At 36.9% G+C, this 19,220-nt stretch overlaps 1 protein-coding gene across 1 annotated transcript in view; it reads right to left on the reverse strand.

The window, feature by feature from the left end:
* C6 (complement C6) overlaps window positions 1–19,220 on the reverse strand; it is an 89,031-nt gene that overhangs the window by 55,471 nt on the left and 14,340 nt on the right. Inside the window, exons 6-7 of the mRNA XM_061187744.1 lie at window positions 15,259–15,397; window positions 9,818–10,018 (exon numbers count right to left, since the gene is read on the reverse strand). Of these exons, the coding sequence (XP_061043727.1) occupies window positions 9,818–10,018; window positions 15,259–15,397 (340 nt within the window). The remainder of the gene's footprint in view (window positions 1–9,817; window positions 10,019–15,258; window positions 15,398–19,220) is intronic.

Below are 19,220 nucleotides of genomic sequence, written 5' to 3' on the forward strand. Positions count from 1 at the left end.
CTCTTGCCTTGGCAGGGAACAGATGTCGGAGGGGGGCACACATGCAGAGGTGGGCCCAAAACCAAAGCTGAGCCTCAGTGGTGGTGTGACTAAGGAGGAGGAAATCACTCCATGCAGCTGTACAAGCCGTGGATTAAATTCCCATGATCAGCTTGGTAAATCCCGCATCTATGGAATACCTGAATAGACAATGAGTGTTCCCACAACAGAGACCTGTCTAGCTTTAACAGCGGTGGACTTTGGGGGCAAGTACACACGGAAGCTGGGCCAGGCCAGAGTCTGAGCTGTCCCTACAGAGCCCACAGAGGGTCGAGACCTACCTAGAGGTATTGGAGGGCCTCCTGGGGAGGTGGATTTTGGCTGTGGTTCACTGTGGGAGCAAGGACACTGACAGTGGAGGCCCCAGGAAAATATTCTTATCACTATTATTCTTTTTTGTTTGTTTCATTTTGTTCAGTTTTTGTTGTTTTTATGTTTTATATTTTATTTTTTAATATTTTTAAAAATTTTCTATTTTTACTTTACTTTTTTGTTGTTTTGTGGTTTTTTCCCTTGTTTTTGTTCTTTTTTTTGTTTTTGGTCATTTTGTGTGTTTGTTTTATGGTTTCTTTGCCTTTTATTTAGTTTGCTTTCTTTTTTTGTTTAGTTTTTTATTTTTTGTTTTTGTTAAATTAGTCTTTGACTGTTTTCATTTTTGACCTCTTTTGTTTGTTCTCCTGTTTTTTTGTTTTCTTTGTTTTTTTTGTCTGTTTCTTTGTTTTTATTTGGTTTTGTTTTTATCATTTGTCTTGGGTTTTGTCTGTCTGTTTGTTTTCTTTTTTCCTTTTTTTGTGTTGTTTTGCTGTTTGTTTTTGTCTTTTGTATTGGGTTCTGTTTATCTGTTTGTTTTCTTTTCCTTTTTTTCCCCTTTTTTCTCTGGTCACACTGTGCAGCTTGTGGGCTCTTGGTTCCCTGCCAGGGGTCAGGCCTAGGCATCCAGGGTGGGAGTGCCAAGTCCAGGATGCTGGACCACCAGAGAATTCCCAGGCCCAGGAAATATTAATCAGTGTGTGCTCTCCTGGAGATATCCACCTTGACACCAAGACCCAGCTCCACCCAACTGCATGCAGGCTCCAGTGCTGGACACCTCACACCAAACAATCAGCAGAACAGGAACACAACCTCACCCATCAGTGGACAGGCTGCCAAAAGTTGTACTAAGCTCACAGAAACCCCAAAACACACCAACTGATGTGGTCCAGTCCATCAGAAGGAAAAGACTAAGGTCCACCCACCAGAGCACAGGCACCAGTCCCTCCCACCAGGAAGCCTACACAAGCACCTGGACCAACTTCACCCACCAGGGAGCAGACAACAGAAGCAAGAGGAACTACAACACTGTAGCCTGCCGAAAGGAGACCACAAACACAGTACGTTAGACAAAATGAAATGACAGAGAAATATGTTGCAGACAAAGGAGCAAGGTAAAAACTCACAAGACCAAATAAATGAAGAGGAAATAGGAAATCTACCTAAAAATGAATTCAGAGTAATGATAGTAAATATGATCCAAGATCTTGGAAATAGAATGGAGGCTTGGATTAAGAAGATACAAGAAATGTTTAACAAGGACCTAGAAGAACTAAAGAACAATCAGTGATGAAGAACACAATAACAGAAATGAAAAATACATTAGAGTAATCGGTAGCAGAATAACTGAGGCAGAAGATGGGCAAGTGAGCTGGAAGACAGAATGGTGAAATTCACTGCTGCAGAGCAGAATAAAGAAAAAAGAATGAAAAGAAATGAGGAGAGTCTCAGAGATCTCTGGGACAACATTAAATGCACCAACATTCTAATTATAGGGGTTCCAGAAGAAGAGAAAGATAAGGGTCTGAGAAAATATTTGAAGAGATTATAGTTGAAAACTTCCCTAACATGGGAGAGGACATAGTCACCCAAGTTCAGGAAGTGCAGAAAGTCCCATACAGGATAAACCCAAGAAGAAAAACGCCTAGACACATATTAATCAAATTAACAAAAATTAAATACAAAGAAAAAATATTAAGAGCAGCAATGGAAAAGCAACAAATAACATACAAGAGAATCTCCAGAAGGTTATCAGCAGATTTTTCAGCAGAAACTCTGCAGGTCAGATGTGAATGGCAGGATATATTTAAAGTGATGAAAAGGAAAAACTTACAATCAAGATTATTCTACCTAGCAAGGATCTCATTCAGATTTGACAGAGAAATCAAAAGCTTTACAGACAAGCAAAAGCTATGAGAATTCAGCACCACCAAACCAGCTTTACAATAAATGTTAAAGGAACTTCTCTAGGTGGAAAACACAAGAGAAGAAAAAGACCCACAAAAACAAACCCAAAGCAATTAAGAAATTGTAATAGGAACATACATATTGATAATTACCTTAAATGTAAATGGATTAAGTGCTCCAACCAAAAGACACAGACTGGCTGAATGGATACAAAAACAAGACCCATATATATGCTCTCTACAAGAGACCCACTTCAGACCTAGGGACACATACAGACTGAAAGTGAAGGGATGGAAAAAGATATTCCGTGCAAATGGAAATCAAAAGAAAGCTGGAGTAACCATACTCATATTAGATAAAATGGACTTTAAAATAAAGAATGTTAAAAGAGACAAGGAAGGACACTACATAATGATCAAGGGATCAATAAAAGAAGAAGGTATAACAATTGTAAATATTTATGCACCTAACTTAGGAGCACCTCAATACATAAGGCAAATGCTAACAGCCATAAAAGGGGAAACTGACAGTAACACAATCATAGTGGGGGAGTTTAACACCCCACTTTCAACAATGGACAGATCATCCAGACAGAAAATTAATAAGGAAACACAAGCTTTAAATGACACATTAGCGCAGATGGACTTAATTTATATTTACAGGACATTCCATCCAAAAACAAAAGTATACACTTTTTTCTCAAGTGAACATGGAATGTTCTCCAGGATACATCATATCTTGGGTCACAAATCAAGCCTCAATAAATTTAAGAAAATTGAAATCATAACAAGCATCTTTTCCAATGACAACACTATGAAATTAAAATAAATTACAGAAAAAACTGTAAAAAACACAAACACATGGAAGTTAAACAATACGTTACTAAATAGCAAAGAGATCACTGAAGAAATCAAAGAGCAAATCAAAGAATACCTAGAGACAAATGACAATGAAAACGCAATGATCCAAAACCTATGGGATGCAGGAAAAGCAGTTCTAAGAGGGAAGTTTATAGCAATACAATCCTACCTCAAGAAACAAGAAATATCTCAAATAAACAACCTAACCTTACACCTAAAGCAACTAAGGAAAGAAGAAGAAGAAGAACAACAACAACAAAAACCCCTAAAGTTAGTATAAGGAAAGAAATCATAAAGGTCAGAGCAGAAATAAATGAAATGGAAATGAAGAAAACAATAGCAAAGATCAATAAAACTAAAAGCTGCTTCTTTGAGAAGACAAACAAAATTGAGTCTTTAGCCAGACTCATCAAGAAAAAAAGGGAGAGGACTCAAATCAATAAAATTAGAAATGAAAAAGGAGAAGTTACAACTGACACCGCAGAAATACAAAGCATCGTAAGAAACTACTACAAGCAACTATATGCCAATAAAATCGACAACATGGAAAAAATGGACAAATTCTTAGAAAAGTACAGCCTTCCAAGACTGAACTAGGAAGAAATAGAAAAGATGAATAGACCAATCACAGGTAATGAAATTGAAACTGTGTTTAAATCTTCCAACAAATAAAGGTCCAGGACCAGATGGCTTCACAGGCAAATTCTATTAAATTTTTAGAGAAGAGCTAACACCCATCCTCCTCAAACTCTTCCAAAAAGTCACAGAGGGAGGAACACTCCCAAGCTCATTCTATAAGGCTGCCATCACCCTGATACCAAAACCAGACAAAGATGTCACAAAAAAGAAAATTACAGGCCAATATCACTGATGAACATAGATTCAAAAATCCTCAACAAAATGCTAGCAAACAGAACCCAACAACACATTAAAAGGATCATACACCATGATCAAGTGGGGTTTATCCCAGGGATGCAAGGATTCTTCAATATACGCAAATCAATCAATGTGATACACCATATTAACAAATTGAAGGATAAAAACCATATGATCATCTCAATAGATTCAGAAAAAGCTTTTGACAAAATTCAACACCGATTTATGATAAAAACTCTCCAGAAAGTGAGCATAGAGGGAAACTACCTCAACATAATAAAGGCCATATACAACAAACCCACAGCAAACATCATTCTCAATGGTGAAAAACTGAACCCATTTCCACTAAGATCAGGAACAAACAAGGGTGTCCACTCTTGCCACTATTATTCAACATAGCTATGGAAGTCCTAGCCACAGCAATCAGAGAAGAAAAAGAAATAAAAGGAATACAAATTGGAAAAGAAGAAGTAAAACTGTCACTGTTTGCAGATGACATGATAGTATACATAGAGAATGCTAAAGATGCCACCAGAAAACTACTAGAGCTAATCAATGAATTTAGTAAAGTTGCAGGATACAAAATTAATACACAGTAATCCCTTGCATTCCTATACACTAACAACGAAAGATCAGAAAGAGAAATTAAGGAAACACTCCCATTTACCACTGCAACAAAAAGAATAAAATACCTAGGAATAAACCTACCTAAGGAGGCAAAAGACCTGTATGCAGAAAACTATAAGACACTGATGAAAGAAATTAAAGATGATACAAACAGATGGAGAGATATACCACGTTCTTGGATTGGAAGAATCAATACTGTGAAAATGACTATACTACCCAAAGCAATCTACAGATTCAGTGCAATCCCTATTAAATTACCAATGGCATTTTTCACAGAAGTAGAACATAAAATTTTACTATTTGTATGGAAACAGAAAAGACCCTGAATAGCCAAAGCAATCTTGAGAAAGAAAAACGGAGCTGGAGGAGTCAGACTCCTTGACTTCAGACTATACTAAAAAGCTACTGTAATCAAGACAGTATGGTACTGGCACAAAATCAGAAATATAGATCAGTGGAACCCACCACCTATGGTCACCCAATCTATGACAAAGGAGGCAAGAATATACAATGGAGAAAAGACAGTCTCTTCAATAAGAGGTGCTGGGAAAACTGGACAGCTACATATAAAAGAATGCAACACCATACACAAAAATAAACTCAAAATGGATTAAAGACCTAGATGTAAGGCCAGACACTGTAAAACTCTTAGAAGAAAAATAGGCAGAGCACTTTTTGACATAAATCACAGCAAGATCTTTTGTGACCCACCTCCTAGAGTAATGAAAATAAAAAACAAACATAAACTAATGAGACCTAATGAAAGTTAAAATCTTTTGCACAGCAAAGGAAACCATAAGCAAGATGAAAAGACACCCCTCAGAATGGGAGACAATGTTTGCAAATGAAGCAACTGACAAGGGATTAATCTCCAATGTATAGAAAAAGCTCATGCAGCTCAATATCAAAAAAACAAACAATCCAATCAAAAAATGGGCAGAAGACCTAAATAGACATTTCTCCAAAGAGGACATACAGATGGCCAAGAGATACATGATAAGCTGCTCAACATCACTAATCATTAGAGAAATGAAAATCAAAACTACAATGAGGTATCACCTCACGCTGGTCAGAATGGCCATCATCAAAAATACCTACAAACAGTAAATGTTGGAGAGGGTGTGGAGAAAAGGGAGCCCTCTTACACTGTTGGTGGGAATGTAAATTGATATAGCCATTGTGGAGAACAGTATCGTTCCTTAAACAACTAAAAATAGAACTACCATATGACCCAGCAATCCCACTACTGGGCATATACCCAGAGAAAACCATAATTCAAAAAGACACATGCACTCCAAGGTTCACTGCAGCACTATTTACAATAGCCAGGTCATGGAAGCAACCTAAATGTCCATCAACAGAGCAATGGATAAAGAAGATGTGGTATGTATATACAATAGAATATTACTCAACCATAAAAGGGAATGAAATTGGGTCATTTGTAGAGATGTGGATGGACCCAGAGACTGTCGTATAGAGTGAAGTAAGTCAGAAAGAGAAAACAAATATGGTATATTCATGCATATTTGTGGAATCTAGAAAAATGGTAATGATGATCTTATTTGCAAAGCAGTAATAGAGACAGAGACGTAGAGAACAAAGGTATGGATACCAAGGGGGAAATGGGGGGTGAGATGAATTGGGAGATTGGAATTGACATATATACACTACTATGCATAAAATAGATAACTAATGGGAACCTACTGTATAGCACAGGAAACTCTATTTGGTGCTCTGTGTGACCTAAATGGGAAGGAAATCCAAAAAAGAGGGGATATATGTATACGTATGGCTGATTCACTTTGCTATACAGCAGAAACTGACACAGCAGCGTAAACCAACTATACTCCAGTTAAAAAAAAAAAAAAATGAAAGGAAGGCAAGCAGAAATCTCAGGGGAAAGCTTGTAGATGGAACGGCTTGTGCAAAGGTCCTGGGGTAAGGGTGCGGCCAGCCTGTGTTCGAGGAACAGTGAGGAGGCATTATGAGCTGAATTGAATGAGGACAGGGGAGAATAATGGGGGATGAAGGCAGAAAAATAATGAGGGGTCTTGTAGGTCAATGGACAGACTTAAGCTTTTAATCTTTGAGGGTTTGAGCAGCAGAATGGTATGATTTATAGCCAGTATCCAGTCAGTATCACTCTGGCTGCTCTGTTGAAAATAGACAGAAAGACAGTTAAAGAGGAAGGAAGAAGACCCCTTGGATATCTATTGGCATTATCCAGGCCATAGTGCCTTGAGCCATGGATGGTAGCTGTGGAGGTGATGGAACTTGGTCAGAATTTGGATGTATTTTTAAGGCAGAGCCAGTAGGATTTGCTGATCGATTGTATATAGGGATGTGAAGAAAAGAAAGGAATCAATCATGTCCTCAAGGTCTTTACTCACAGCCACTTGCACAGTTAGAATTGCCATTCCCAAGATGGAGAAGACTGGGAAAGGGACAAGTTACAGCAGGGAGAAATATCAAGAGCCCAGTTTTGGACATGCTGTCTTTGAGTTGCTTATTAAAATCCAAGTTGAAATGTTGAACAAGCAGTTGGAATAGAGTTCAACTGACAGTGCTGGAAACATGAATTTTGGCTTCATCAACATGTAGATAGTATTTGAAGCCATGAGTCTGGATGGCATCTCCAAGGGCCTGAGACAGCTAGAGAGAAGAGGCCAGGAACGAAATCTTGCATTCCTCCACTTGGAGGTTGAACCTCTGCTATGGATGTGGTACATTTGGATTTCAGCAAAACAGTGATCAGTCTCCCATTCAAAGAACACTGGTATCAAGTTGACTTCACCAGTGACACAACTGGACTCAACAGTACATTAAAAAATTATTATCCAGCAACATGGATGGATCTAAAAATTATCATACTAAGTGAAGTATGTCAGACAGAAGTAAGTCAGAAAAAACCAAATATCATATGATGTTGCTTATATGCGGAATCTAAAAAAAAAAACAGTACAAATGAACTTATTTACAAAACAGAAACAGATTCACAGACTTCGAAAACAAACTTATGGTTGCCAAAGGGTAAAGGTGGGGGGAGGATAAATTAGGAGTTTGTGATTAAGAGATACACACTACTATAAATAAAATAGATAACCAACAAGGTCCTACCATACAGCACAAGGAACTATATTCAATATATTGTAGTAACCTATAATGGAAAAGAATCCGAAAAAGAATATATACATGTGTATATGTGTATATACATATATATATATATATATGTATAACTGAATCACTTTGCTGTACACCTGAAACTAACACAATATCGTAAATCAACTATACTTCAATTTAAAAAATAAAAATAAAGCAAAAAAATAATCCACTATTACCTTTTAGGGTTCTTTTGAAGATAAATGAAATGCTTGGAAAGATTATCTGTATAGTGCTATAAGTTCTTATATTTACATAAATGTATGAATGGATTAATAAATAAAAAAATATGAGGGGCACTACGGTAAAAACAGGAGGAGCCATAGAATGGTTCCCTCCAGTGTTGGTGCCATTGGTTCTGGTGTTGGTACCTCTGTCTATTCTTTTCACCTCTCCCCTCAGGTACTGTGATTCATGGCTCAGTCTCCCCATTTGTCTCTTTCAAAAGAACAAATCCTACTTAGAGTGGTGGTTGTAATAGGAACAGATACCATTTTAAAAGACACTTGTAAATGTCTAAAAATGTCTAATAGAAAATGTCTATCCCCTAAATCATTTCAGAGTTGGAATAATATCTAGGAGATTTTACAAGCAAATAATAAAAGAAACAGGAACAGATGAGGAAAAATTAATGGATGAAGATGCATTTTTATATATTGAAAGAGTTCCATTAGTTTCTGGCAAGATTAGTGGAAAAAGTCCAATACTTAGAGTATAAAAAAATTGTAAATTTCCAGAGAGAAAACAAAAGAAAGATCAATTTACATGTAATTTTTCCTATGTAACAATAGAAATTAGAAGATAGTGGAATAACATCCACCAACTCTGAAGAAAAGAAGACAATGTTCCAAGATTCCTTTATCCAGCCATGGTGTTCTTTATCTTTATTGCTCAGTGAAAAGGTAGGCATTTGTAGATACATAAGGATTTACGGTATATACTTTGCATGTATCCTCCCTGAAGAAAATACTAAAAATATGGTTATTGAATGAGAACAGGATCTCAAGAAAGGGAAGATGAAAGAAGAGGAAGCAGTAATGAGTATATGGGATGGATATATACATATATATATATATATATATATATATATATATATATACACACATATATAGAAATACATATATAAAATATAATGCAAATATAAAATACAGATTATGAACTTGGAATTTATAAGTGTTATGTGAGGAATTGTTAATTGGGAAGACAAGAACCTGAATAAATTACAAATGAACATATACAATATATAAATGAATACAAAACAATCCCTAGGAATCCTAGGAATAACTTGAAATACAAAGATTTTGAACTACCTCAATAAAACTGAGGTTTTGGAGCCCTGTGATGATAGTGTTGGGAAAAAGACAAGCAAATATGTTTTCAAGGAGATCTTTGGAATGGGATGTGGGGAATAGGTAAATAAAACATCCTTTGGGAGGCTACAGATATTACTTCAAGTGATAAAAGAAAAACATATGTTTAATTATGCTTGTTAACTAGAGAAAGGTAACTACCAGCAGAATTTAAAAGTTTAGTAGAACCTCCAAAATAACCAAAAGGACAAAAAAGAGTAAACAGAAATGTGACCAGAAAAAACAAAAGTAAAGAAATAGGAAACCAGCAACAAAGTTGAGTATGAAAAATTAAAGATGGAAGAAATATGATCAAATATTTCAGGGGAGATACTAAATATAAGTTGGCTGAATTTCTCTAGCAAAGACCCTAGACTGTCAGATCGCATTTAAAAAGGAACATTTTGTGGCATGTGATTTATAAGAAATACACCTAAAATAATGAGAAAAAAGTTAAAGAGAACACAACCATAAACATAGACAAATGCATGCAAAAAAGAAACATTATTATACATATTATCTCTATAACTTTTGAAGTGGGATATAACCACAAAAAAGTAAGCCTGTTTAAATCTGTGTTAGAAATCCTATTCATTTGATATTAAAAACTCTCTCCTTCTCCTTGCATGATTGCTGGAATTGGTGTTAATTTTCAGGAAAGAATAAAAAGAACAGGAACCATTTCTTTACCTTTTTGTAGGAGGCTTGAATGGCTTGTTTGAAGGCAGAATTATGGGTGCTGCTTTGCCTTCTCTTTGAGGAATAAAAAATTGGTACACTAAAAGAGCTCTTCTCTTGGCCGAAAGCTAAACCTTTTTGATCTTTATTAACTTCAAGAGAAATTAAATCCTCATAGAAATCTGTTTCCAAATCATCTTCTTCAGTTTGTACCTGGAGAAAAATCCATATGAAGTAAGACATAATTTAGGAAATATTGGAGTTACTCGTGAACATTTAATGCAATGATCATTCATTCATTTATGCATTCAGTAAATGGTTTGTTGAGGACCCATCTTGCTAGAGAACGAGGTATAGTGTTATTCCCTGTCTTCAGGGAGTCAAAGTTTAGTGAGGAAGAAAGATAATCACAGATACTTAATTCAATGTGGGTAGTGTTGTGTTGTCAAGGGGAGTGCCACAAATAACTATAAAACTCAGAGAGGCAATACCAGGAAAACCTCTATCAAGGAAATGACTCCATAACTGAGATTTAGTGAGGTGATAAGAATAGAGAGTTATTTTTAGTCTGCCTGTGAATTTGATGTCATTTGCAAGCTAATGGAAGGTATTTTTCAGAAAAGTGCGGCCTAGAAAAGGGGAGGGCAGATCCTGTCCTACCCTGCTCTGGCTCCATCACCAACCCTTTAGTCTTATTCATAGGTTGGGCATTAGCACTCCACTGGCCAAGTCTGCAAGACAGAGGACAAATAATCAAATAATCCATTGGTTTTGCCGGGTGGGTGGTTATCAGTTTTCACCTGACTGGGTCTGGGAAGAAGAAAAAAAACAGCCAGTGGGACTTGAATTATGAGTGGAGCAGGTATTTGCCAAGTCCAAGGTAAATCCTTGTTATGGTTTTGCTGGTAAGAAGAGAACAATGGACAAATTTTTTAAAGTTGCAAAGTAAATTGATTGAAAAGTACTTCTTTATGTTAAAAATGCTTGTCTGTACATCTGAAACTAACACAACATTATAAATCAACTATATTCCAATAAAAAAAATGCTTGTCTGGTTTGCAATGGAAAAATCTCTTGTTTTAAACTATTCAATATTAAAATGCACTGTGAGGCAAACCACCTGTCACAATTAAATAGCTTGCACAATTAGTCAAGGGAAGAAATAACCCAGCTGCAAGAGAATCTTGCTTAACAGTAAAATACAGTCAAAAGTTCAGTGTTCCTTTGAGACATTGCAGTGCCTGCTAGTTAGCATTTAAAATGTCCACAAATGAAGCTCATCTGTTAACAACAAAGCAGTACAACCATATTTAAATGTAGTTGTTGACATTTCTTTACCATTTGCCTAAAAAACTCAGACTACAAATATTTTATTTTATAAATTAACTCTCACACAAGAAAAGATGTGTCAGCCTAAAGAAAACAATATTTGCACGTAAAGTAGGGGCATTGGGTATCCTGGGCAGAAGCTCAGAGAAAATCTGACCACCCATATTGGCTTGGTGGGAAGGCAGTTTTATAGATGAGCAGTGCTGAAAAATTAGATTGAACTGGGAAACTGGGGCCTGGCCTTGTATGCCCTGCTAAAGCATTTAAACTGACTTCTAAATGCAAGATTTTTCATCTGCTAAGTTCTTTAAAAATATTGTTTGAGTGATTGAAAAATTGAGAATGTTGTCATCACATTTGTTTTGCAAAGCTCATGTTAACTACAGATAAATAAGTAGAGGCAAGGAGAGCAGTTTAAAAAACTGTTGCAATCAGCCAAGTGATTCAGGAGAATGGCCAGGCATAGGGGAATGGTGGTTGGGTAGAGAGAAAGTGGTGGATTTGAAAGATATTTAGGAGGTAAGTCAACAGAAGTTTTTGACCAAGTAAATGTGTATGTGTGTGTGTGGGAGAGAGAGAAAGAGAGAGAGAGAGAGAGAGAGAGAGAGAGAGAATGAATGAATGAATGGGAATGCTGTTTCATGAATGGGAATATGGAAAGCCAAGACAACATTTGAAAGGAGGAAGACGAGTTCTTTTTGTGAGGTGTAAGGAACAGCTGGTGGGCTCTGATTAGCTCCATCTTCCTAGCTTTTCCCAGGAAGAGATGTTAAGCAAACTCTGGGGAAAAGGTTTAATCCTCATTTTACATCTTATTCCTAGCCCATCCTGACTACCTGTGGATCTTGTGGGCTGATGACCTCCTGGGGCTCGATATGTGTTGACACTTTCACTTTTGTGTTTGAAGAAAGGAGTTGGGTTTGTAGGGAGGGGGAGAAGAGAGTTAAGAGAGACTTGGGGAATGGAGGGGACAGAGTGACACCTAGTTTCTGTGGTGTGAAGGTTAGAGACAGAACCTGAAGTTGTGAATTTCACAAGGGATTTAGGGAGGCTTTGGGGGCATTGCAGATCTACGAAGGCTTGAGGCTTTGGGATATAGCAAGAGACCTTGTCTAGGTAAGTCAGTATGTTGGTAAGAATCAAAAGTCTAGTGGTAACTGCACTCTGCAGTTTGCTGGTGACAGCAAGTGCTTTAGCATACACCCGGTAGCAAGCAGCAGCTCCAAAGAAACGAGAGGAGGATTCCTGAGACACTGATACAACTCTGGGGACTGGTGCAGGGATCTTATGGTATTTAGCTCTGTATTTAGTGTTTGGAAGATCCCTGAGGGGCAGAATTCTTCTATGGTCTTCCGTTCTGACTTGCTGTCCAATTGCCTTCCTTTCAGGAGCCCCCTCTAATCTTTGTGTGCCAGCCAGCCCATGATTTCATCTGTCTCAATAAGCTCCGATACTGTAGAAGAAAGGAAGTCAGATGCCTGCTGAATTTCTCTTCCTCTACTGTTTTCAGTAAGGAATAGCTTAGATTTGCACAGCTGCCTGTTAACGGTATGAACAAAGTAATAAAGAGATCAGTGGAAAGTAAACCAATAGCTGTGACCTTGGGTCTGGTCTTTTCCAAATCTTTGTTTGAAGAAATATCACCATGACCTTCCTCAGCAATTGAATATTATCTAAAATGCAATGACGTATAGTTAGAGGTCAGCTCAGGCAGCTTCTTAAGGTTGGACAAGTTTCAGAACTACATGGATAACGAAATGAGTCTACTTTCTTCTGAATGAGGATTTTTCAGGCTGTATTTCCTGATGTAACTTGCCGTGCACGCTTGGGTTACTAAATTATATGGGTGGATCCAACATTCTGCTGGTAAATGTTTAACAACCAATTCTTTGAGAGGGAAAAAAAATCTGTGATTTACTACAACGTTTGCCTTTTCTTGTGGCATAAATATTCCTACTACAGCTGATTTCAAGCTACCTATATGATGCCCCTGAATTCAAACTTGGGAAGAGATGCACAGTAGCAAATTATTACTATTTTTTTGGTGGGAAAACTAATGGTTTATAATGTTTCGCAAGGACTGATAGTTGGCTTTGATGGTTAAGTGTTGTGTCCTGCAAATTATTATACAGTATTTTTAAGATACAATAGATGTAAGTAACCTCAAGGGCATAGAGAATGGTCAAATGTGGCAAAGTAATTAAGAAGTGATACATTTTGAGTAATTATCACCTGTGTCTTTAATATCTTTATTTAATTGTCTGGTTATATATTTAATATTTAATAATGGCCGTGTTTAATAATCGGCTTGCAAAAATCCTGAAAATTTAACAGTTGGCTTTTTTAAGCTGGGAGAGCTGGCTCTGGCACACCATTGTTGAACTTCACAGGTGATACCTTTTAAATGATAGTTTAGGAAAGGTACTCGGACCTGGCACTCATTGCAGAGTCATTAATATCTCTCTTGATATTACTATCAACGTCTCATCTGGCACAGGCAGCCCTGGACTTGGAGCCAGGAGCCAGCAGTTCTAATTCCACTGTGCCATTTACTTGCTGCATTACTCTGAGAAAGTTTCTAACTTCAATGATCCTAAATCTCCTATAAGTAAGATGAACATAAAATAAATTTCTCTTTCTGGGAAGGTTGTTATGGCACTTGAGTAAAACAACATATGTGAGTACTTTGAAAACCCTAGGTATCATATAAGTGTAAAGTGTTATCTAAGCCCGTATTTGCTCTCTTGTGCTGAGCTTAAGATTTGTTACTTGTAAAACTGTATAAAATGGATGCTTGCAGAGAATATAGGCAGTATGTTTCTTTGGAAATTATTGTATTTTGAAAGTAAGCTTATGGATTGGTTGTTTAGGAGTTAGAAAGCATCCTCCAACTTAATGATATTATATGTAAATGTTCGGGTTTTAGCTCTGTCTACAAAGCCTACTCAATACATCTTAAGAATAGAATACATCTTCAATCATTGACAGACTTTTTGATGTTATTTTTCCTTTGGAAAAAGGTCTCTTTTGAGTTCCTATTCAGCATACCAGCAAGACCTTTTCTACCTCCGTTGGTAGTGGTGGACCCTCTGGGGTTAGCATCTTCTGGATCTGTGGGGAGATACTGAGTATTCTCTTTACCTGCTCAGAGACATGTTACTTTTGTCGCATCTACCTCCAGGCAGGGATGGGACTTCTCAGGGTAAGTCTCCCCAAAGGTGTTTGAATTTGGCAGTTGGACCCCAAGGACATTTCCCCACACCCATTAACATATATTAGATGGTTTTTAAATTGAGTTTGTCAAATTGGAAAATGCCTGTATTTATATGAATATAAAAGTTTTTTTTTTTTTTGAAGGGATTGAATGAATTTTGCTGAATGTATACTATCTGTAAAGTGGTCTCAGAAATCATTAGATTTTCTGAAATTCTCTCTAGTATGTCAAATTTGTATGCATGGATGTAGCCATTAAAGTCATGTCTTTCCTGTTTCTTTTATCATAAATTAAAAGAAACAAATTGTTTAGTTCAGCAAGTATGGAGTACTTGTCATGTGTAAGGCACTGGGCTAGATTCTGAGAATATATAGTATGCTGCTTGTTACCTCTCAGGAAAACAAACAGAAAACCAAACCAACTAATAAAATGGGGTGGAAGGTAAGCAGAACTACCCCCGTTATATTTAAATTCATCTTAATTTCTTTTTTAGAAGCCAGGCACTCTGTTATGTCTAAATTTTGTGGTTATCCAAGAGAACTAACTATGGTAGAAGAAAATTCTGAATAAAACAAGTCATTTATCTGAGTGGGGACATGTTACAGCTATTTGTTCATGGGAGAAAGCATGGACTCTGGAATTTGGAAAAGTTGTGCTTAAATCTCTAATCCACTACTTACTAGCTGTTTAACTTTGGACAAATTAGTTTCCTTATTTTCCATCTGTAAATTGATGATAATAACACTGACCTCACTGGGTTGTGGAAGGATTAAACACCAACACATAAAAGGTGATGAAAAATGTTCATTACCTTTTTATTCTGTCCCTTCCTTCATGACCCATTTTTCATTGGAAATTTAGCTTATTATCACCATTGGCGTTTGGAGTGCCCCATGATAAGCTGTCGTACCTCGAAGTTGACATTTTCCAGATTGGCCGGGAAACGGTATGGATTACTTGCTCTACTGCTTTTGACAGTTTTACATATTCCTCCAGTGAAAGAGTTATCGAGGACTTCTCCTCTGGGCTCTCCTGCCAGAAAGTGAAACCTATAAACAAAGTAATTTTTAAGAATTCAGTAGATGTAGAGCAATCTTTAAAATTTACTGTATATGAAAGAAATTCTTCTCTTAGACATTTTTGACTCATGACAAATGGCTTGAAGGAAAGCCCATTTTTTGTAGTTTATGGTGAGGTACCCAAAAAGGTCTGGAAGCCAAACTCAGCCCCTCTGGCTCTGTTAAGTTCTCCCTATTCCACTTATTTAATTGTTCTAGGCTGTCATCATGACATAAAATTTGAGTTTATAATTATTTCATGAGTTACAGAACGAGTACAAACTTTGGAAGTAGATTATGAAATAAATTATTACATAATTAATGCCAATCTGGGTTCACTTCCTTCAGTATGATACAGTAAAAGAATTCTTATAGAGAGCTAATAATGAAATAGTAATAGCAATATTTTAATAGAATTGTAATCATATTATTATTGTTTTTATTAATAACTATAATGATATTTAAAATTTGTTTGCCAAATGCTTACATAATATTTACTGTAAGTCTAGTACTGTTTGATCTGTATTTAATATTAATATTATATTTACTTAATATTTATGATAACCATGTGATATAGATATAATTATTATACCCATTTTACAAATGAGGAAATTGAAGCATGGAGAGATTAATTAGCTTAGTACAAATCAAGTATTTAAGAAATTGTTTTGTGGTAGATGAAAACTTTTCCAGAATGCTAATTGTTTTCCAAGTTCTTATAGATATTAATATGTATTCTGTGAAAAAAAAAGTTTTGTGTCAAAAATTTGATAATGTTATTATATAAACATAAAAGTTGTATGTTACTTTTCCCCCCCTTTCTTAAAAACTCTTTTATTTTTCATCTTCTTCATTAATTTTATTATGATGATGTACACATTGTAAAAACTTGTAAATATTGTTGGAAGGACATTCAAATACATTTTTGTCTTTTAATTTCTTCCATTGCTTTATATTTAGAAATTCTTCCCCTAATGTAAAACACAATAAATATTCTTAAATTGTAGCTGTGAAAAAAAAAAATTTGATAATGCTGGATTACATAAGATGAGATAATAGAAAATATATATACTGGTCTCTGTCCCCCATTTCCTGGACCAGAGCTCTCAAAACCCTTGTAATTTCCTGAATGATGAGAACACTGACAGCATCTTTTGTTCTATATTTGTTCTTTGACCCCAGGTTTTGACACAGAGCTCCTAAATCCCTTGGAATTTCTTGTGTGACAGCAGTGTCTTTTGTTCCAATGGGGTGACTCTTGGTGGGCTCCTGGATGGGGGCTGGCCACCAGAAAGATCATGCCATGATTCAAGGCTTGGAATTTTTTGCCCTACCCTCCATTCTCCAGAGAGGGGAAAGAGGCTAGAAATAGGAGTAATGATCTATCACATATATGTAATGAAGCCGCCATAAAAATCCCCAAAGTATGGGGTTCAGAGAGCTTCTGGGTTGGTGAGCATATGGAGGTGTGGGACAGTGGTACCTAACCAGGGCATGGAAGCTCATTCCCCTTCCCACATCCTTGCCCTACCCATCTCTCCCAGTAGGATGTTCATCTGTATCCTTTATCATATCCTTTTATAGTAAACTGGTAAATATAAGTAAGTTATTTTACTGATTTCTGTGAGCAGCTCTTGCAAATTAATCAAACCCAAGGATGAGTTCTTGGAAATCTTCGATGTGTCAGAGGCACAGGTGAGAACCTGAACTTGCAATTGGCATCTGACATTGCAGGGGGGCAGGGGCAGTTTTGCAGGACTGAGCCCTTAACCTATGGGATCTGACACTATCTCTAAGTAGATTGGGTCAAAATTCGGTTAAACTGTAGGGCTCCCGGCTGGTGACACAGAGAATGGCTTGGTGGGGGGAAACCTACCCCGCATCTGGCATCAGAAGTGTTGGGAGTGTGGCAGTAGTGTGAGAATAAATGAGGTACACAGCAGGAGGACCCATATGTGAATCAGATCTCAAAAAAGCTGTTTTAAAAAAAAGAGTGATTCCTGTGGGTTCTGTGACTTGTAACTCTTAGTCAAATTCTCACCCATATTTGAATTTGTATCAATGGGTATTTGAGAGAGGAAGTAAGAGGAGCTGGTCTGGAAAGAACTTTCCAAAGTACTTAAATTAGCATGACAAACACACGTATTTAAGACTCTTTCATTTTCTGAGTTAAGAGGGATCAATGAGGAAAAAAGAATTGTTTACCTTTAACTGCCTTATACCATGTACTATAAATTTGTCACAAACAAGAAAGGGCTTGAGAAAAATGCTTCCCAGGTCATGAGGAATCTATGAAGGTAGCAGCTACTGGCAGAGAGCCTGAAGATAGGATTTTTGTGGAGGTAACTCTGTCAGGGCACGTCTGAGGAAACTTTTAGGAGTGAAGCCAACTATGCAGCAATTTTGAGCTCTATTCTTTCTCCTCCCCTCTGTGGCATTTAAGTTGACTTTAAATATTTTGGTGTTTCAAATACATCGTGGCTTTTAATATTTTAGGTTTCTAAAGTGTTTTATCTAATTTGGCTTTAATGTTATATTTTGTAACTATTTGAATTTAATTAAAATTTTCATCTATACAGATACATAAATATGCATGTGTGTTCATGTATTATACGTGTGTGTGTGTGTGTGTGTGTGTGTATGTGTACGTGTTTGTACTTTGGCTGAGCCTGAGAAAAAACAAACAGCATACTACTGTCGCCTGATTCTTGCTTCAGATTTCAGACCTTGTGACTGATGTTGACAAAGTAGCAATGTTGGTATGTCTTATTATTCTTTCTTGGAGAGATGCCATTTAAAAAGAGGGACAGCCACCCCGGAAACTTCTTTTTTTGGGTAGAAATGTGTTGGAGGGAGGCAGAGATTCTAAGGCCAGGAGGTTAGAGAGATTCCAGTAAGCAGCTCTCAATCCCTGGGGAGGCGAGGAGAGGACTGGCTGTCCCTGAGCCAGTAGGTTTTGCTCATTTCTGAGAATTCTTGGGACAACAGCTCTGGTTGGCAGGGGCCCACACGGTCCTTCTGCCAAAGTACACAGAGCATGTGGTCCTCCCCAGCTGTAACTCTAGAGTCTAGACCAACTGAACAAGAGGCAAGTTTGTAATGTCACCCCTAATCAATCAGAACATTAGAAAATGTGATTATCAGTGGGAATTTTTGGCTGAGTTTTTCTCCCAAAGAAAGGAAAAAAAGAAACCATTTCTGTACCCTGATAAGTGCTGTTGAAACATTCTTGATGAAATCAACTCTAATTAGGAGTTCTTAGGACAGAACCTCAAATCAGTTTGTAGTCATCCAACATACAGATGAGGAAACTACAGCCCAGAGATGTTCAATTACTTGGTCACGATCTAATGAATTAATGCAGAAGTAGGTCTAGAACACGGCTCCCCTTATTTCCAGACTAATGGCTGTTCCATTGTACTGCTGTCCTTGAGTTTGGTTCAATAGCTTCTAGTTTTTATTCTAATCAAATGAGGTTGTATTTGCAATTTCTGTTCTTTGTCTTTGGTGCCTCAAGGTTTCATTTTATGCAAGTCTGGCTGTACAAGTAAAGACAAAAAGAACCCACTACAAAGCAATAAAAGTTTATAGAAAACTATTTGCTTTCCGGGCAAAAATTGAAAGAAGAATTCTTTACCATGAGAAAAGGAGAGTACAAGAGATCACTGGTTTTTCTTATGCTTCCAACTAAGGCTTAGCTCTTGTTTTCAATTTTTCTTGTATTTCCTCAAGTTTTCTCAGACACTGTCTCAGTCTAATGAATTTAGAATCCCTTGACAAACCTCCAATGTCTTCATGACCTAAAATAGGAACA

The sequence above is a fragment of the Eubalaena glacialis genome, chromosome 4 (assembly GCF_028564815.1).
Source record: "Eubalaena glacialis isolate mEubGla1 chromosome 4, mEubGla1.1.hap2.+ XY, whole genome shotgun sequence".
In the NCBI taxonomy this organism is placed as follows: domain Eukaryota; kingdom Metazoa; phylum Chordata; class Mammalia; order Artiodactyla; family Balaenidae; genus Eubalaena; species Eubalaena glacialis.